At 37.7% G+C, this 21605-nt stretch overlaps 1 protein-coding gene across 1 annotated transcript in view; it reads left to right on the top strand.

The window, feature by feature from the left end:
- CFAP95 (cilia and flagella associated protein 95) overlaps nt 1-19844 on the top strand; it is an 86993-nt gene extending 67149 nt beyond the window's left edge. The window contains exon 6 of the mRNA XM_043486984.1: nt 19565-19844. Coding sequence (XP_043342919.1) covers nt 19565-19756 — 192 coding nt within the window. The 3' untranslated portion in view covers nt 19757-19844. The remainder of the gene's footprint in view (nt 1-19564) is intronic.
- Nucleotides 19845-21605: the final 1761 nt, after the last annotated feature.

Genomic DNA, 21605 nt, shown 5'->3' with positions numbered 1-21605 from the left:
TGAGCCAAGGGCATATAAAGACAATTCACAAATTAGGAAATAATTATTATTAGTTAACTGACAAATACAGGGAAAATCCCAGTCTACAAATAATAGAATGTGTGAATTAAAACAGTTAATTTTTTTGCTAGTAAAATCAGTGATATTTTTAAAAATAATAATACTCTGTTGAGTGACACTGGGGTGAGATGGCTACTTTTTTTTCTATTGCCAGAAATATTGTAAATTGTTTTAGTCTTTCTGGAAAGGAATTTTGCAATATGAATTGATATACTATATGATCTAATAATTCTAAGGATTTCCCCAAGAAAAATAATTCAAACCAGGGATAAAGTTTATATCCAATGATATTCATCACTGAATTATTTATTATGGCAAACTTGGAAATTACCCAATGTTTTAGAATTGGGTACAGTACTCTAGGGATTCAGAATGAGTCTCCAAAAAATGTATCATTCCTGCATGATGATTTTCTTGAGCCAAAGACCCCGTGGGTTAAGATAACCTACTCTCCTCCTTTAACTACCTAGAAGAGTTTAAATTGGGAATTTTTCTCAGAAAAAAAAAAAAAAGGTATTACTGGAGATAAATTTTAGCTAAGTAGCTGCATCTATATTGCAGGGTAAATGTCTAATTGCCAAACATCTGGTCTTACTGTCTTGTGAACCCTCCTGTTCTTGGAAGCCCCAGGCCTCTATCCCATTTCTTAGCTTAGGATGACATGTATACCTCATTTTATCTGTCTTTGAACCTTCTCACGTATGTCGGGTTCCTGTATGTATGAAGTTAAATTAGACTTTTTCTGGCTAATCTGTCTTATCAGTTTAATTCTTAGACTAATCAGAAGGATCTATAAGTGTAAAGGAAAGTTTTGTTTTCCTTTCTGACAGTGCTAATTAAATAGGTTGTAATCACATAATGAGATATTTTACATATTTATATATTCCACCTTTTAGAAAGTCCATGGATAGTTCTTAGTGTCTTGATAAATCTTCTTATTTAAGGTCAAGAAAAATCATTAAGATACAAAATTGTAGGTGTATTTTTCCTCCATACTTTTATGTAAAAGTATGGAGGAAAAAAGCCTGAAGAAACTGTTAAATGCTAGTAAGGTTGGCTAGTGAATGGTGAAATTTTAGGTGATTTTCTTCATCATTATACTTTTCAGCATTTTTCAGTGTAGCAAGCATGGTGGTTTGTAATCAGAACCACATGGAAACATATATTATTTAAAAATGAGTTTCAGGCTCATTTCCTTATATGCATGGGATTTGGCCCCATCTCTAAAAAAAGAAGGTTGCAAGACATGTAATTAAAAACTCACATAATTCAAAGGACTAATTTTCCCATAAGCATAAATATAAAGAATATGGGATGTATTTTTTGGGTGGATAACTCTTTAGCCACTGTGTTATGTATTTGTTCTTTTCATTTTTTCAGCATTATTTCCAGTATTTCTCATGTTGCTTGTTTCCACATTAACAGCACAGCATGCAGCATGTGATGGCAGTTGTTTGGCTTTATTTAGAGTTTTGTTCATTTACTTCTAAGTTTCTTGTCAAAGTAATTGACTTTGAGGCATGTTTTCAGTACTGCTTCTAGCACCCCCATTTAATAATGCTTGCATTCCATTGTTATAGAATATATAAAATATTTTAAATTGTAACGACAGTGAATGGTTAAGTAATAGCGGAATAGTGACTGAACTCAGAAGTTACCATACACGCACAAAAATGTATGATTCATAAAATACTGACAAAATAAGGAGAGTATTTTTTACTTGCTAGAGACCTCACCATGTGGCCTTTGCATAAACACAGCTCACCATTCACTCAATCACCTTTGCAATTATGCAGTTTCTGAAGAAATCTTAAAAATATTTTGATTTGTGTTATCTCAAATTTTGTGCATGAATTGAGGCTTTATAAATTTTTATATTGTGGTCTCTTACATTTGCTTAATTCATACTTGCATAAAGTAGGATGGGATTATAAGAAGTCTTAAGGGAATGCAAATTATCTTCCCATATGAATGAGTAAATCCAAACTATTAGGAAGCTATGAAGTTATTTCTGAGGAGAGAAACGAAAGAGAATTGCAAGTTACTTCTTCAGAATTCCACTTCTTAAAGGGAGTATTTATTATGACTCACCCAATTTCAATGAAAGATACCTTCCCTTAAAATCTTCCCTTTCTCCCAAAGAACCAAAATAAAGGAAAAAGTCACAGAGATGTTACATCAGAAGATTGGTCTAAGACTGGATGTTTGTAGGGTACATGAGTCTTTGAGACAAAGGACAAGTGAGAAGAGGGTAATGGTGGAGAGTCAACCGAACACACTCAGGATTAGTAAGGAAAATAATTAGTTCAGGCATGGACTAGCAAACTCAGGAAGTTTAAGAGTCTGGGGAATTAAAAAAAGAACAAGCATGGCAATAGTGAAGGAGTGAGAGAGCTAAAAGAAATTAGAGGTAGTGAGCAAAGGGGATGTACTGGAATTTATTGATATTTCTCATTTAGAACTATTTGGGGGAATGATAGATCCCAAGATGTGGTCATGGGAATGAGGTGTTATAATGGAATCTAAGCCATTGACTTGAGAAGGTGAAAAAATGGCAAGTGACAGTGTTGGCTAGATTCTAAATATGAGTGTTGAAGTCAGCCTACAAGATAGTAGGAAAGAAAGGCAGGACCAAAGACTGAGTCCAATGACCAGTCCCTCAGTGGGAGCGTTTTGGAGATGCATGGCTCCTCCCAGCCCTGCAGCTCCCATTTGAGAACATCTGATTGGTCTTTACTGTGTGAATTACCAGTTTTTTTTCCTAAATAGAGCTGTGTATTGAATTATCTTTCCAGGCACATGTGTAGCGTTAAGCCAGAAAATGTTGCATATCTCAGTTCTTTCAGAGATAAAAAACTGAGGACCTTTTAAACAGAGAGTTATGTATTAAAGCTGACATGCACTCCAACTTGATTACAAGGAACCTAAGCAGTGTTGCCCAGTAGGTAAGAAAGAGGCTGCATCTGTTTAAAATATTCCCCACAATGGTAGGATTGACCTATCCTGTCACTGGGATTCTATGCCCTGGTACAGATACAGCATTGTTAAAATATTGCTATTTCTGTGCTGTTTAGAAATTTGCTGTGGCCTTGAGTTCCCCAGAACCCTGCTGCCTCAGCAGCCCAGCATTCTGGACTCCCAGGACCCAGGGCTGCCATTATGACTTACCTGGGCCCTAAGGAGTTTCATGGGCTCCTTCTTCCACTGAAAGAAAAAAAAGTAAATAATTTATTTTACAATTGTATTGCCATAAAGGCAAATATAATCCAGGTTGGATTATATTCATTTTTGTTAATTTAAAGGCTTATTGAAGAGATGTATTTTTAGGCTGCATTTCTCATTGGTATTTTGTAAAGATTACCTATCTTTTTTTCTTTTATATTTTTATACTGTTTTGCCTCCTTGTCTATTTTTGACTATTTGTGACTATATTATTGTATTTTATAGCCATGTTATGTGGTCATGTTATTGTTAACCCTCCTGAAATTATTATCAGTATACTGTGGGTGTTATTTTTGTTGTTGTTTAGACGCTGTCGTATCCAACTCTTTTGTGACCCCATGGACTGTAGCATGCCAGGCTTCTCTGGCCATAGGATTTCCAAGGAAGAATACTGGAGTGAATTGCCATTTCCTTCTCTAGGGGATCTTCCTGACCCAGGAATTGAACCCGCGTCTCCTGCATTGCAGGCAGATTCTTTACTGCTGAGCCACCAGGGAATTCCAGTGGGTGTTATTACACAAAACTAAATCATACAACACTCATTTTTTCCTGAGAAGTACTTTTGGACTTTGGTACTCTATTTTAAGCAAAATTTTCTGTATAATAGCTGCCATTGCTTACTGCTTTGTGATGTTTATGGGTATTAAATTACTGGCATCATTTCCTGGCTTCAATATGAGTTTCTATCATTTAATAGAGTTAGTTTTTCAAAATGGTGTTTGCATTTTTCATTATGGTAAAATATATATAATATAAAAGTACCATTTTAACCTTTTTTTAGTTTACAATTTAGTGGCACCAAGTACATTCACACTATTGTTATAGTCACTTTGAAAATTCTGATTTTAAAATAAATTAAAACACTTTTATAGGAACTTTAAAATACTATGGGCCTTAGACACTGGGCTTTTCTGTGCCTCATGGCTGAGTGGGCCCAACCTGGATTTTCTTTCTGGTAGCTTAACACCTGCCTGACAGGGGCATCTAAAACTCGTCCAAACTGCTTGGTGCGTATTGATTTACAAATACTTTGAATATCATCCCAAACCAAGATTCACCTTAGCTAGGAGTCACCTTGAGCACCATCAAGAGCCTTTTATTGTTCAATTGGGCTCAGAAACATGAAAGAAACTCCTTAAAGGCTGGAATTACCCTTAGTTTCCTGCTTCCCAGGAAGGGATGTCTAACAGGGGCTTTAAAAAGAAGATAAGGGAAAGAGTGACTTACTGAAAACCACCAATAGCTAGGTCAGAAAGTGAATCTAGAACAGGTTGGGGTTTCTATAGGAAACATTACCTGTCTGAACTAAATCAGCTTTTATTTCCACTTCTTTTTAAGGCCTTCTCTTTGCATCTTTGCTCCATTCTGTGTCCCCATGATCTTCCATAATTCCAGTGTAGATAGTCTTTTTCTTTTTTTTTTTTTTTTTTTCTTTTGTTGTTGTTATTATTGCTTTAAAAATGTAATAGCATGAAAAGTTGTTCAATGTAAATCTGGTCACACTGAATAATCATGTGTAAGCCTTGTAGTCTAGAATAGAGTGTAGTTTTGCCAAGCTTTCATCCAAAAAATTAAGGTTGAACTTTAATTAGGTAATGTTTCAGAGTCCATGATGTGTCTTCATGATTTTTATTTTAGTACTACTTCACTTTGTACTGCATCTTAATATATATACTATTTAATTTTCTCTTTTTCTTCTGTTAAGGTTCTGACTCACTGTCTACTAAGAGAATAATCATGGCCATTTGCTGAATACTCTTGTTTATCTTATTATGTACTGTTGACTGAAATGAAATGAGAGAGAGGTTTACATTCTAATGCAAAAGAGATGTAGTGGTGAGGGAGTGGAATTGTAGAAGAAGGAAGAGAGGTCACATGATTGTACCTAGTATTTTTTGATTGACGTCAAGGTGTTTCAAAATCCTGCTGCTAATTAACCACAGAAACAGCCTTCTCTTACTTGGGTTCAGAAGGAGATGGTGGCTTCCCTTGATGTATATTCATACCTGAAAGATCTCAGTGTGTGTTGTACATATGTGTGCTGACCTTAAGCATGTACATATGGCCATGATTTTGTAGCTTAAAGGCAAATAATTCTGAATCTGAGTCTCATGGCATTCTCCCAGTGCTAAGAGACCACATTTCCTAAAATGGACAGGAATGGATGAATTTAATTCAGATGACCATTATATCCACTACTGTGGGAAAGAGTCCTTTAGAAGAAATGAAGTAACCCTCAAAGTCAACAAAAGAGTCTGAAATGCAGCACTTGGGTACAATCTAGAAAATGACAGAATGATCTCGGTTCATTTCCAAGACAAACCATTCAACATTACAGTAACAATCCAAGTCTATGCCCCAACCACAGATGCCACAGAAGCTAAAGTTGAATGGTTCTATGAAGAGCTACAAGATATTCTAGAACTAATGCCAAAAAGAGATGTCCTTTTCATCATAGGGGACTGGAATGCAAAAGTAGGAAGTCCAGATACCTGCAGTAACAGGCAAGTTTGGTCTTAAGGTACAAAATGAAGCAGGACAAAGGCTAATAGAGTTTTGTCAAGAGAGCACACTGGTCATAGCAAAAGCACCCTCTTCTGACACAAGAGATGATTCTACACATGGACATCACCAAATGGTCAACACTGAAATCAGATTGATTATATATATTCCTTGAAGTCAAAGATGGAGAAACTCTATAAACCAGCAAAAACAAAACTTGGAGCTGACTATGACTCAGATCATGAGCTTCTTATTGCAAAATTCAGGTTTGAATTGAAGAAAATAGGGAAAATCACTAGGCCATTTGGGTATGACCTAAATCAAATCCCCTATGACTATACAGTGGAAGTGATGAGTAGAGTCAAGGGATTAGATCTGGTAGACAGAGTGTCTCAAGAACTATGGACAGAGGTTTGTAACATTGTATAGGAGGCTGTGACCAAAACCATCCCAAAGAAAAGGAAATGCAAGAAAGTTAAGTGGTTGTCTGAGGAGGCTTTCTAAATAGCTGAGAAAGGAAGAGAACTGAAAGGCAAGAGAGAAAGGAAAAGATATTTGCAACTGAATACAGAGTTCCATAGAATAGCAAGGAAAGATAAGAAAGTCTTCTTAAGTGAACAATGCAAAGAAATAGAGGAAAACAATAGAATGGGAAAGACCAGAGATCTCTTCAAGAAAATTAGATTTATCAAGGGAACATTTCATGCAAAGATGGGCACAATAAAGGACAGAAATGGCACGGACTTAACAGAAGCAGAAGTGATCAAGAAGAGGTGGCAAGAATACACAGAAGAACAATACGAAAAAGATCTTCATGACCCAGATAACCATGAAGGTGTGGTCACTCATCTAGACCCACACATCCTGGAATGCGAAGCCAAGTGGGCCTGAGGATGCATCTCTACAAAACACAGCTAGTGGAGGTGATGGAATTCCAGTTGAACTGTTTCAAATCCTGAAAGATGATGCTGTTAAAGTGTTGCACTCAATATGCCAGTAAATCTGGAAAACTCAGCAGTGACCACAGGACTGGAAAAGGTCAGTTTTCATTCCAATCCCAAAGAAGTACAATGCCAAAGAATGTTCAAACTACTGCACAATTGCACTCATTTCACACGATAGCAAGGTAATGCTCAAAATCCTCCAAGCTAGGATTCAATAGCACATGAACCGAGAACTTCCAGATATACAAGTTGTATTTGGAAAAGGCAAAGGAACCAGAGATCAAATTGCCAACCTTCATTGGATCATAGAGAAAGCAAGGGAATTCCAAGAAAACATCTACTTCTGCTTCATTGACTATGCTATAAAGCCTTTGACTATGTGGATCACAACAAACTGTGGAAAATTCTTAAAGGGATGGGAATACCAGATCACCTTACCTGTCTCCTGAGAAACCTGTATACAGGTTAAGAAGCAACAGTTAGAACCAGACAGGGAACAATGGACTGGTTCAAAATTGGGGAAGGAGTATATCGAGGCTGCGTATTTTGTAACCCTGCTTATTTAACTTCTATGCAGAGTACATCATGTGAAATAGCAGACTGGGTGAATCACAAGTTGGAATCACTGTTGCTGGGAAAAATATCAATAACCTCAGATACGCAGATGATACCACTCTAATGGCAGAAAGTGAAGAGGAACTAACACGAGCTTCTTGATGAGGTTGAAAGAAGAGAGTGAAAAAGCTGGCTTAAAAATTCAGCATTCAAAAACTAAGATCATTGCATCTGGCCCCATCACTTCATGGCAAATATGTGTGTGTTGAGTCATGTCTGACTCTGTAACCCCATGAACTGTAGCCCTCCAGGCTTCTCTGTCTATGGGATTTCCCAGGAAAGAATGCTGGACTGCTGTTTCCTACTCCAGGGGATCTTTCTGACCCAGGGATTGCACCCGTGTCTCTTACATACTCTGCATTGACAGGCAGATTCTTTACCAACTGGGCTACCTGGGAAGCCAAATAGAAGGGGGAAAAGTGAAAGATTTTATTTTCTTGGGCTCCAAAATCACTGCGATGATTACTGCAGTCATGAAATTAAAGGACACTTGTTCCTTGGAAGGAAAGTTTTGACAAAGAGCTTCCCTTCTAGCTCAGTTGGTAAAGACTCTGCCTGCAATGCAGGAGACCTGGATTCAATTCCTGGGTCAGGAAGATCCCCTGGAGAAGGAACTGGCAACCCACTTCAGTACTGTTGCCTGTAGAATCCCACGGACAGAGGAGCCTGGCAGGCTACAGTCCATGGGGTCACAAGAGCCGAACATGACTTAGCAACTAAACCACCACCACCAGACTACATATTAAAAAGCAGACATCACTTTGCTGACAAAAGTCCATATAGTCAAAGCTATTGTTTTTTGAGTAGTCATGCATGACTGGATGCATGGATGTGAGAGTTGGGCTATAAAGAAGTCTGAGGACCTAAGAGTTGATGCTTTCTAATTGTGGTGTTGGAGAAGACTCTTGAGAGTCCCTTGGATTGTAAGGAGATCAAACCAGTCAATCAACCCTTAAGGAAATCAATCCTGAATATTCACTGGAAGGACTGATGCTGAAAAGTGAAGCTCCAATATTTTGGCCACCTGATGTGAAGAGTTGACTAATTGGAAAAGACTCTGATGCTGGGAAAGATTGAAAGCAAAAGGAGAAGAGGGCAATGGAAGATGTGCTGGTTAGATGGCATCACTGACCCAATGGACATGAGTTTGAGCAAACTCCAGGAAATAGTCAAGGACAGGGAAGTCTGGCATGCTGTCGTCCATGTGGTTGAAAAGAGTTGGACATAATTGCGACTGAGCAACAACAATAAGCTTTAACCTTAGGATCATTTGGCAGTTGCTCATATAGTTCCACAAGGCTTTCCCAGCTTCTCTCATTGATCTTTATTTAGATATAGAGATGGGTAGACACATAGATAAGATGGAGAGATAGATAAGATATATAGATAATCTATCTATCATAGCTATCCTCTCTATCTCAACATTCAGAAACCTAAGATCATGGCATCTGGTCCCATCACTTCATGGCAAATATATGTGGAAACAAGGGAAACAGTGACATACTTTACTTTTTGGGCTCCAAAATCACTGCAGATGGTGACTGCAGCCATAAAATTAAAAGACACTTGTTCCTTGAAAGAAAAGCTATGATCAACCTAGACAGCATACTAAAAAGCAGAGACATTACTTTGCCATCAAAGGTCCATCTTTTCAAAGCTGGTTTTTCCAGTAGTCATGTATGGATGTGAGAGTTGGACTATAAAGAGAGCTGAGAACTGAAGAATTGATGTTTTTGAACTGTGATGTTGGAGAAGACTCTTGAGAGTCCCTTGGACTGAAAGGAGATCCAATCATTCAATCCTAAAAGAAATTAGTCCTGAATATTCATTGGAAGGACTGATGCTGAAGCTGAAACTCCAATACTTTGGCCACCTCATGTGAAGAGTTGACTCATTGGAAAAGACCCTGATGCTGGGAAGGATTGAAGGTGGGAGGAGAAGGGGATGACAGAGAATGAGATGGTTGGATGGCATCACCAACTCAATGGATATGAGTTTGGGTAAACTCTGGGAGTTGGTGATGGACAGGGAGGCCTAGGATGCTGCAGTCCATGGGGTCGCAAAGAGTTGGACACAACTGAGCAACGGAACTGCACTGAAAAGTCAGGTTATTTTTTGATGTGACTATTCATATAGACCTCCATATTTTTCTTTGGGATAACCCTAACCCTAACTCATTAATGATATAGATGTTTATACTTATATTCACAGTCTATATGTCCTTGAACTTCCCATGACTATTTTTCTTTAGTTGAATACCTTTATTTGTTACAAATATTTCTCCTATGTAAATTTTACCAAATAAAAAGATATACTAAAGGTTTCTTAAATAGGTAGTAAAAATATATCCAACTATTTGCATGTTCTTTACAGCTGCATTTGCCAGTTACTCTTATTCAATCATTGAGGGAAAAAATATCCAATAGAAATGAAATCAATTTAAAAGTAATGTAGGGAAATGAACAAAGGAATCTGTCTAAAATGCCTATGCCCTGTGATTCCCAGAGGCAGTAAAGTAATTTTGGCCATAGGGGAATTGTTCTTTTCTTCCCACATCACTCTGTGTGTACTTAGAAGACAGCCTTATTAGGGGAAGACAGGTCTTCCTGTAAGTAGGGAGTAAGTACATGTAAGTAGGGAAGAATTTTATACATGATATATACTGAAATTAAGCAAAATATCACAGCAATCTACTTTAATATCTCTTTTAATTCCATCCAATGTGACATTCAGATAAATAAGCTTGTTGCCTCTGTATGTTTTAAAGAGTAAATGGAGTACACCAAATGAGGATGCTTAAAGGCATGCTAGGGAAGAATGATCTTTGCTGTATGAATGCCAGGTGGCTAATAGCTGTCTGTAATGGTGGGCACAAGGTTAGTTCGCAGTGACTGATTTGGGCAGGAAACGTAACCCATTATGTGTTTTTATGGACAAGCTCTCTAGATGAAGGAATTGAGACTGCTCTCAAATTATCTAGTGATATTAAATTAGGTAGCATTATTGATATTGCAGAAGTCAGGCCTAAAACTGAAAATGACCTTGAAAAATAAAACTATGAAAAATAAAAAGTCCTAAAAAAACAGGATGAAATCAAATAAGTGAAACCACAGAAATGGGTAAGGACTGGGTATATGATTGACTAAGAAACGGCAATGTCATTTTATCCTGAAAAAATGGCTTGGAAGATAAATGATGCTTAGAGGTTATGGGATTGAGGTGGGAAAAGGATGGGAATCTAAGAATTGGATACCTATCACTTACTGATACATTTTACGGATGTAGGTGGTAAAACCATGTCTTATTTGTCTTTCACAATGAAGTAAGGTTGGCTGGGCACTCAAGAGGACCCTTCTGTAATATCCTAACCCGTTTTTCTATTATCTGTTAAAAAGAAGAAGGAAGAAAAAGAGAAGAAAAGGAAAAAGAAAACTTTATTAGCCTTAGTGCAGATTTTCCGTACAGTGATTCTGTTGCTGGGTCTTTAGTAGTTCCTGTTGCTACAGAGCTTGTTTGCCCTCTGTGTTCCTTTCTCTGACACTTTTTTCCATCTTCTATCAGGATGTTTCAGTTTCCCCAACCATTCTCTGAAACAGCACACTCAAAGATGACAAGAGATTGATTCTTATTGTTGGTTGTGTTTTATCTATGATGCTGCTTTGGAAGTGAGTAGTCATTGGCTACCACTACCTGCTTTGTGCCCTCCCTTTCCTCAGAACCTATGACTTTGCAATGCTCTCTCCATGCCTTTTTGTCTCTGTCTTTCATGGCTTCTTTATGAACCCAGCCGTAAGTATTCCCAAGAATTGGGTCCCAGAACCCTGCTCCTCTCATTTTACATAATCTCAGAAAATTAATCCACTCCCATGGCTCTGTAACCATCACTTTTGACGGGTAACTTATTTTTATATAATTTCAAACTTACAGGAAATTTATAAGACCAGCACAAGGAGCTCCCATATAATCTTTACCTAGAGTCACCAATTATTTACTATTTGAGAGTAGATTGGAGACTTTGTGCCTCTTTACCTATAAATAATTCAATGTGCATTTCTTAATAACAGACACAGAGCCATGGTAAGGTTTTCAGCCTCACATAAAATTGATACAGGATAATTATGAAAGTCAGAGTCCATATTCAAATATAATCCATGGTCCTAGTGATATTCTTTATCACTATTTTACCCAATCAATTATCACTGCTGTGCATAGGGCAGTGACTTCTCTCTAGGACGTCTGTCTAACAGCATTGCCTTTAAAATAAGCATTTTGTACTGACATCATCTCTAATTAAAAATGTCTGAGAAGTGACTCATCATTTGCCCCCTTAAACAAGTCCTCCTCATCTCTGTGTCTTTTTAATTCTTTTTAATGGTGTTAGAACTCTATCAGACATCCAGATTTGAAGGTATGAGCATCTTCGATTCCTTATCCCCAGTTAGGTTAGTAAGTCCTCTAAAATCTTCTTGTGAAATGTCACCTCTAGTATAGCTCTGCTTAAGCTGTTGTGCTCTGTTGCCCACCTATTAAGCACTTTAGATGAATTCTCAGTTACCCTCATCTATCCGGAAGACTCAGACAATTCAGTGATAGTCCTATCTTAAGAATACTTTGTCAGAACTCAGAGTCTGTGTGGCACCAGAATAGTGGATCAGCCAATAATGTGAGATAATTCACAAATCTCTTTCTATATACAATTTCTAAACACTTCTTCCCAACCCACTTAATAGATGTTGAGTAATCATTTAGATGTTATGTTAGGGTGTTGAAACTCTAACAATTGTCTGCAATTCACATATGCAGAGGAAGTATGTCTAACTGATCACTGGCCCCTCTTCCTAAGCCCATCACCAGTGGAAAAACACTAATTCTCAATCAACATAAAGCTTAATCTGATTCCATGATTTAAATAGCTCCTATAAGAAAATTTAATCTTTCTTGGAAAAAAAAAACAACTCACTTTCTCAGAGACCCTCTCCCACTTCCAATTGTAGAAAAGAAGTGAGACTGTTATCTGTTAAAAGGTCTTCTTACAAGGTTGGCCTTTGGTTGGCATGTAGAGATAAGAATTCCCTAATAAAAGTAGCTTACAGTGTCTACTAAACTGTTGGCACAAACAATGTGCTTTATGTTGAACACTTGTTTTCCTTCTAGGAGTCTGGAATTTTGGTTTATGCTAGGCAGAGGGTGCCTATGTGACCAGCCCCTAAGAAAAATCTTGGCCTTGGAGTCTTTAATGAGCTTCCCCAGTAGATAGCATCTCATACCTCATGGCTGGAGGGAATCAAGTGCATCTGGTGTGACTCACTGGGAGAAGGTTCTTGGTCTCAGACTTTCATACCTATTTTTTTTTTCTTGACTTTAACCTATGTGCCTTTTCCCTTTGCTCACTTTGCTTTGAATCAACTTGCTGTAATCAAGCATAGCCACGTGCTTGCGTGCATGTGCTCAGTCATGTCTGACTCTGCGACCCACAGACTGTAGCCTGCCAGGCTCCTCTGTCCATGGGATTTTCCAGGTAAGAATACTGGAGTGGGTTGCCATTTCCTACTGCAGGGGATCTTCCCTGACCCAGAGATTGAACCCATGTCTCTTGCGTCTCCTTCATCGGCAGGCAGATTCTTTTCAACTAGTGCTGCCTGGGAAGCCCTAATCATAGTCACAAGTACAATTATATGTTGAGTTTCATGAGTCCTCTGAGCAAGTCACTGAATCTAGTGGTGGTCTTGGGAACCCCAACACACCCTACTTTTCTCCCTGTGGCAAATTGCTGTTTTCCCAAGATGGTTGCCACATGTGCTGCCATGGCACGTGCTCTTACAATGTGATTCTGACACTCTTCACATTGAGAGGTAGAGTCCGTGTTACCTCCCCCCAGATCTGGGTGAACTGTGACTGTGATGAAAGTGATGCTATATGATTTCTGGAGTAGCTGTTTAAAAGCAATGCAGCTTCCTCCTGTTCTCTTTGTGCCATCCTTCTTCTTAGAACCCAGTCACCGTGCCGTGCAGAAGCCCATGCAGGCACAAAGAGCTGTTGTGTAGCTGTTCCATCAACATCTAGTCTCTGGGATGATATCCCAAGTCTACCTGGTTGCTCTTTTTCTTACAGGTATAAGTGGCTATAGTCTGTGAGTATTTCTATTTCCCATTCTTTTTCTCCGGGCTTGGTTGGAGCCCTCATGGCTTGTCTGAGATGACTCAACTTCATTTCCACTTCCATAGATACTGTTGATCCCACAGAAGCCGCCTGTGATTCCCATTCAGTACCTAGCTTTAGTGCTCAGCTCTGCAGCTAACAGTTGAACCTTCTCTCCAGACTTGCAACTACTTTCAGGGTCTTGTTTGTGCCACTGAATACCAAACATGCCTCAGGACTGATGATTCCCAGGCCTCCCTCTGCCTGACCAGGCTGCTTCACTGGTTTGGGTTTGGCTGTGCCCCAGGCAAATGAAAGAACAGCATGAGAGGTGGTCTGTTTGAAGATCTCATGAGAAATGAGGGCCAGGAGACCCCTATGCCTTTCTGCCATTATTCTCAAGTGTCTAATGTACTTCTCTCTGTCCATATCAACAAGACCCTATCTGGTTCAAATCTGTGCTGCAAGCTCAGTTGTGTCTGACTCTTTTGCGACCCCATAGACTGTAGCCCACCAGGCTCTTCTGTCCATGGGATTCTCCAGGCAAGAATACTGGAGTGGGTTGCCATTTCCTCCTCCAAGGGGTCTTCCTGACCCAGGGATTGAAGACACGTCTCCTGCATCTCCTGCATTGGCAGGTGGGTTCTTTACCACTGAGCCACTGGGGAAGCTTATGAAACTGTGTGAAAAATATTAGTTGTTCAGTCATGTCAAACTTTTTCTGATCCCATGGGCTGTAGCCCGCCAGGCTTCTCTGTCCAAGGAACTCTCCAGGCAAGAATACTAGAGTGGGTTGCCATTTCTTTCTCCAAGGAATCTTCTCAACCCAGGGATTGAACCCAGGTCTCCTGCATTGCAGAAAGATTCTTTACTGTCTGAGCCACCAGGGAAGCCCTGATTTAAGTCTACGGATGGGAAAATTGGGAAATGCACCAACTATTTCTCCTGTCCTTCTTTGCTTTTCCTTATTTTCATCTTCCTACAATGCCCCAAACTTCCTCTGTATTTTCCTACTCTCTGTTCCAACTCTTGTTTAAGGCTTCATGGCAAAGAATGTTTTCTCTCCATACTTGGAGAAACCTATGATTTGAATCTTCCAGGTATGGTCATTGATATTCTAAAATCCTCAAGAGTATGCATTGGATTGTAAGGCTGTTGTCTTTAGGAAAAACTGTATTTTGCATTAGAAGGTGATATTACTTTGCTCTTTGTCATTTTTTTTCTAAAACAAATTTTGATCACCCTGTGGGAAAATGGGTGGTTACATAACAAAGAAAAGGGAAAACTACTAATAATTTTGAAATGATTACTCCCTCTCTATATATTTAGTTTCAAAAGTAGGCCAAATTACTTGCTTGTCCAAAACTCCCAACATCTCAGCTGGGCCTTGGGTATGAGCTGCAGTCAATATAAAAGGTCCTTTGATATAGGACCTTCTTGGTTGGTGAAGCTGCTTTTTTCTATTCTGTTTGGTGCCTTTTGTATTAAACTTTGAAAAACAACCTTTATTCTGCTTCCTTATAGTAATTATACCCTCATGGTTCCTAATAGTTTGTTATTATTTTTGAAAACCTTATTTTTTCACCTGTTCCATGTTTGCATCCTTCTAATTCTTGAGTGTATGCTTTGGCAGAAATTTACTGCTTGCCTTTACTCCTACTTTTCTATATATTTCCATCTCCCTTGTTTTTGACCCATTTCCTTGCTCTAACTCTCAGTACCTCAGTGTCCCAATACTACAGATTATTCAGGTATATACTAGATAGGATGCTTTTAGTAGGTTGTACAAAAACCAACTCAAACTAGATTAGGCAGTAAAAGTAATTTATTGGCTCATATATTTTTGAAAAGTCTGGCTTCAGGAAAGGATTGATACAGCAATGTCATTATACTTTTTACTGACTCTCATATCTGCCTTTTTATGGTTTTGTTTCATGCTATACTGATTGTAGGCAGGCTGCCAACAGCAGCCTGGGCTAGATGCTTCCTTATTTATATCCAGTAGTGAGAAAAGAATGTTTTCTTCCCCAAACCCTTGAACAGAAGTCTCAGGCTTTAAGCTGTTTGGACAAACTGAAGTCACATGTCTAACACTGAACTAATCACTGTCATTGAGAGTGGAGTGAGATTATCCTGATTGTCTTAGGCAATCGGATTCTGCCCCTAGACCTAGAGGGGGCTTAATCTACTTACATTGCATGGCTGCTGCTTAATGGGAAATGAGAAAAGTGGATTCAGGGTGAGCTGGAGTCACCTCTTAAAGTTTGCGTGATGCGAGTATGTTCATGTCTGCCCAACTCAGTGTTCACTACTGACTTCACTTGAAATCAACCATGGTAGGAGTATAGACAACACAGAAATTGTCAAATATTACAGATCAGTTGTGTAGGGTTTTTTTGGGTGGGGAGGTTGGTTTACTATCTCTGATCATGGGAGACATTCAGTTTTATGTGTGTTAGCAGGCAACAACAACAACAACAAAAACAGGCAACAAACATTATCTTAATTAGTTTTCCTAACTTCAGCATTGTTCACCCCTTCTTATCCACTTGTAAAAAATAACGGTCTTACTGAGATATAATTTACTGAGATTTAATTCATATGCCATAAGATTCACCCTTTTAAAATGTACAATTCAGTGATTTTTTTAAATATATTTCCAGTGTCATACAGTCATCACCGCAGTCAGTTTCAGAACATTTCCATCATCCCCCAAAGAAACCACATACCCAGTGTACCAGTCAGGTTTCTCTACAGAAGCAAACCAAAGCTGAAATCCTAGGGAAACCAGTGCTTGTGAACCAGAAGCACCAAAGAGCAGGATAAGATCAACATCTCAGCTCGAGCAATCAAGCAAAACAGGCCAATTCTTACTTTCTCAGCCTTTCTTTTATTCAGGTCCTCAACAGATTGGATGATGCCTACCCACATTGGGGAAGGCAAACTATCTTATTGAGTCCATTGATTTAAATGCTAGTTTCATCTGGATACAACCCACAAATAATGTTTAGCCACATATCTTGGTGCCTTTTGATCCAATCACACTCATTAATAGTCACACCTCATTCCTTCCCCTCCACCATCCTCTGGCAAAGCAACTTTCTGTCTTTGTGGACTTGCCTATTTCCAAGGTTCATCTATGCTATAGAACTACCAGTATTTTATTTCTTTTTTTGGCCAAATAAATTATTTCATTGCGTGAATAGACCACATTTTGTTTATACATCCATGAGTTAATGATATGTAAGTTGTTGAGATCCATTTCTAATCATAGCTCTGGGATCCAGTCCTTTTCATCTTCAGTCTTTAGCACCTTCTGCTGCCAGAATACTTCTCCTAAAACATCACATTTATTCTTATCATTCGTCTCATCAAAACGTATCATCCTCTCTGCCTAGGAGATGCTAAAGGAAGGTGTTGACTTACATGCGAAGCTCTCCTCAGTTCCACTGCAACAGGGGTAGGAATGAGGAGATCCTGCTTCCTACTTAGAGGGCAGTTTGGCAAGTGATGCTTTAATCTCCTTTAAAGGATCTCTATCTGAACCAAAACAAACATACAAACCTCAAAGAAATAGAACCCCAACAACACAAAGCAAAAGTCCAAAACTATGTAGAAAGTGACATGGATATTATGTAGCTTTCAGATTTTATTGTTTATATATTTTATCTTTGAATTATTAAGAATTTCATGAAGGTGCTAGTGTGCTAATGTGTCTTACAAGCAGACAGCTTGAAGCCCTGGCTGAATCACTGGCATTCTTTAGATTCTCCCCTGAGATTTTAAGCAAATGATATTTTCTTGCATGTAAAGTAGGAGTAATGATTCCTACTTCAGAGCCAGTTGTGGATTAAAAGTTATACCCAACTACCATGTTCAGACCATAATAGGCACTCAGTAAATAAATAGACACCATAATTATTATGTGGTTAGAATTTTCAATTGTTTTCAACAAAGCCTATCTAAGATTAGAACTATTTTGGTGTTCTTTCATTGTTTTATAGTTTTGGTGATTTAATTTCAATTTTGTCCTAGTGCTTTAAAATTAGTATCAATTTAAAGCAGAAATTAGATAATCAGTACAGGGGCTTTATGTTTCTTGTCTGCCATTATCCTTGATGTAATCTGAGTGAATCAATATTTCCTTTGGGAAGTGGCAATGATAGTGTCTTGTTTTATTACAATAGAAGTTTTTATGAAGTACTCTAAGGATGCGTGTGTGCTAAGTCACTTCTGTTGTGTATGACTCTTTGCGACCCTGTGAACTATAGCCAGCCAAGTTCCTTAGTCCATGGGATTCTCCAGGAAAGAATACTGGAGTGGGTTGCATTCCCTCCTCCAGGGGATATTCCCAACCCAGGGATTGAACCTGTGTCTCTTATGTCTCCCGCATTGGCAGGCAGGTTTTTTACCACTAGCACCACCTGGGAAGCCCACTCTAAGGATAAATACCTTAAATATTATACTGGGTTATACTGAGGTAAATTTCTCATAGGATGAACCTTCCAGCTTGACATTTACTTGCAAGTATGACCTGATAGCAGTTATTAAAAATATAACCCGCACAACAAAGGAAACTATAAGCAAGGTGAAAAGACAGCCTTCAGAATGGGAGAAAATAATAGCAAATGAAGCAACGGACAAAGAATTAATCTCAAAAATATACAAGCAACTCCTGCAGCTCAATTCCAGAAAAATAAACGACCCAATCAAAAAATGGGCCAAAGAACTAAACAGACATTTCTCCAAAGAAGACATACAGATGGCTAACAAGCACATGAAACGATGCTCAACAACACTCATTATCAGAGAAATGCAAATCAAAACCACAATGAGGTACCATTTCATGCCGGTCAGAATGGCTGCTATCCAAAAGTCTACAAGCAATAAACGCTGGAGAGGGTGTGGAGAAAAGGGAACCCTCTTACCCTGTTGGTGGGAATGCAAACTAGTACAGCCGCTATGGAGAACAGTGTGGAGATTTCTTAAAAAACTGGAAATAGAACTGCCATATGACCCAGCAATCCCACTGCTGGGCATACACACTGAGGAAACCAGATCTGAAAGAGACACATGCACCCCAATGTTCATTGCAGCACTGTTTATAATAGCCAGGACATGGAAGCAACCTAGATGTCCATCAGCAGACAAATGGATAAGAAAGCTGTGGTACATATACACAATGGAATATTACTCAGCCATTAAAAAGAATTCATTTGAATCAGTTCTAATGAGGTGGATGAAACTGGAGCCTATTATACAGAGTGAAGTAAGCCAGAAAGAAAAACACCAATACAGTATACTAACACATATATATGGAATTTAGAAAGGTGGTAATGATAACCCTGTATGTGAGACAGTAAAAGAGACATAGATGTATAAAACAGTCTTTTGGACTCTGTGGGTGAGGGCGAGGGTGGGATTATTTGGGAGAATGGCATTGAAACATGTGTATTATCATATGTGAAACGAATCACCAATCAAGGTTCGATGCACGATACAGGGTACTCGGGGCTGGTGCACTGGGATGACCCAGAGGGATGGGATGGGCAGGGAGGTGGGAGGGGTGTTCAGGATGGGGAACACATGTACACCCGTGGCGGATTCATGTCAATGTATGGCAAAACCACTACGATATTGTGAAGTAATTAGCCTCCAATTAAAATAAATGAATTTATATAAAAAAAAGACAAAAAAAAAATGTAGCCCAAGATATTAGTCTTTGGAAAAATTATATTAATATAAAAGATGTTAAATGGTAGTTTAATTGTTTTTGTCTTATGTAGAAATAGATCTTTATGCTGTATATCTATGGTTTAGAAAATTTTGCACATATAATAATTTATAATTTTATAAATAAGACAATCATTAATTAGACTTATCATTCATAATTAGAAATACTTATAAATGCAATAGCCAAATACAAGAAATGATTACTAATTTGAGAGATTATATTAATCAATTGTTTGAAAATTAACCTTTGATCATAATAAGACTAACACATTAAAGATCAACTTTTGGAAATCATTCCTTTATACATATTTCAGTCATTTAATATTAATATTATCTTTCCTGCCCCATAGGGTGATCCTTGTCAAGATGATGATTATTCAGTTGTCCACAGAAAATGCCGTTCTCAGTTCACAGATCTAGATGGTTCCAAAAGATTTGGCATCAACACTTGGCTTGACGAGAGTGGGATTTATGCCAATTCATATGTAAAACGAAAACTCAGCCCATTAACAGATGGCCCTATTACTCCCTTTTTAAAATAATGTATGGAGTCAGATTCTATAACTAATGAAAGGGAGTGGATGTAACAGTTGATAATTTTCTATCCTAATAAATACAATGGAAACTTTACAATACATTCCTTTAACACAAAATCTTATATTCTACACAGTGTGTATATCCTTATTTTCATAAGCTACTCTGGTATTTCCAAAGTTTAGCATGTTTATCATTGAAAGTATGTAACAAATTCTAGATAATACTTGGAGGTATTTTATTTAATTGTACTTTATTTTATTGACTGGATTTATTTTATTGAGTAAATTTTATTAGGAAAAATACATGAAGCCAGCACAGTCAAGCTCTTGTTTGCTTAGGGTGTGTCTGATTTTAAAAAATGAGATAACTTCCACTTTTAAGTGAATAAAAAGTTAGGTGGTGCTCAAATTCCACACGAAACTCAAATTGCTGAAATTTGAGCAACACTGGCCCTATGATGGTGTTGAATGTGTGTGTATGTGTATTGAGGGGGAGTGTGTCTGTTTATAGACTTTAACGTATCTGTGGTGTCTAGCTGCACTATAGATTATAATTTCAGCATGGTATATTTCCTTATTTAATATTTAAGGATTTTTTTCCCTTTTTCCCCTTATTTAATATTTAAGGAATATTTTCCTTATTTAATATAACACCTTTTGATTGTATGGCGTAACAGTCATGCAGACAGAATCTTAGTGAAACTTTAAGGGTTTAATGGAAAATTAAATCATCGAGTGTTAGATTTAGAAGAAATCTTAGCAGTTATTTTGACTTACACTTCCATTTTACAGATGAGCAGAGACAAAGTTTCAAGTAGCTTTCCTAGGGTTACATAAATAGCAGATACTAGTTGAACTTTGAGGTGCATTTGAACTTTCATTTTTTCTGAGGAAGGGTTTATTTATTTGGTCAGCCTAAGCTAAATTTACTCTCATTATTTTTCTTTAAAAAAAAGAAATTCATGAAATAGTATTTCATGATAAATGTTAATGTGATTAGCAAAATATAGGTGAGGACATAAGTCTTGTGAATAGGGAGATGAAAATAAAGAAAATGTGGAAATGGCAAGAAAGCATTCACCAGCAGAGTTTTACTATATTTTCTTGCTGCTTCAGTGTCTGTACGTATACACAAATATGTATGTATAAATATGTATATAATATATGAATATATAATATTTAATTCTTTATGTAGTACCTATTCTAGTGGATTACCTTTCCTTCCATAAACTATAAATTCAAGTTTAATCACTCTGAACATTCGTTAACATCTCTAGAATGGACAGCTGTTTGAAGTATGCAAATCTGTATGTCAAGCTACTTATAATTTGTTTTTCTTTTTGTAAGGGAAAAGTCTTAAAGGCCATACCGACCTTTGAACTTGCCGTTTACTTAGAAAAAAAAATTCACCTTCTTTAGCAGGAATTCTATATTGTCACGGTGATTAGCATTACATTTTACATAAATAACCTGGGTCTGTCACAAGGGATCAATTTAGAAATCAGTTTTTGTTTGATGAGGAGAATGAAATAAGGGGGGTTGTATTTAAATTAGTTGAATAAAATGATGCATTGAAAAAATTAAAGATTACTTAGATTTTTCAGGAGTAATTATTTTGTGCTGATTTGGATTTCTTTAGATAACTGCTTTAATGGTTCACTCACCAGTATCAGAGACCATTTCAAACAATAAAAGCTGAAACTTAGATATTGTTAAAGAATGTCTTCTTTAGGAAATGACTGCACTATCTTCTAATGGTTCCGCACATATACTTCAAAAGATTCCACCTGAGACACCAAAATAACGCTATATCTTGTATGCTTTTATACAGTTAGCATTCATATTTGTTCAGTAT

This window comes from Cervus canadensis, chromosome 14 (assembly GCF_019320065.1).
Source record: "Cervus canadensis isolate Bull #8, Minnesota chromosome 14, ASM1932006v1, whole genome shotgun sequence".
Taxonomy (NCBI): Eukaryota; Metazoa; Chordata; class Mammalia; order Artiodactyla; family Cervidae; genus Cervus; species Cervus canadensis.
Note: the sequence above shows the minus strand (reverse complement) of the source record. Positions and strands in the feature narration are given on the sequence as shown.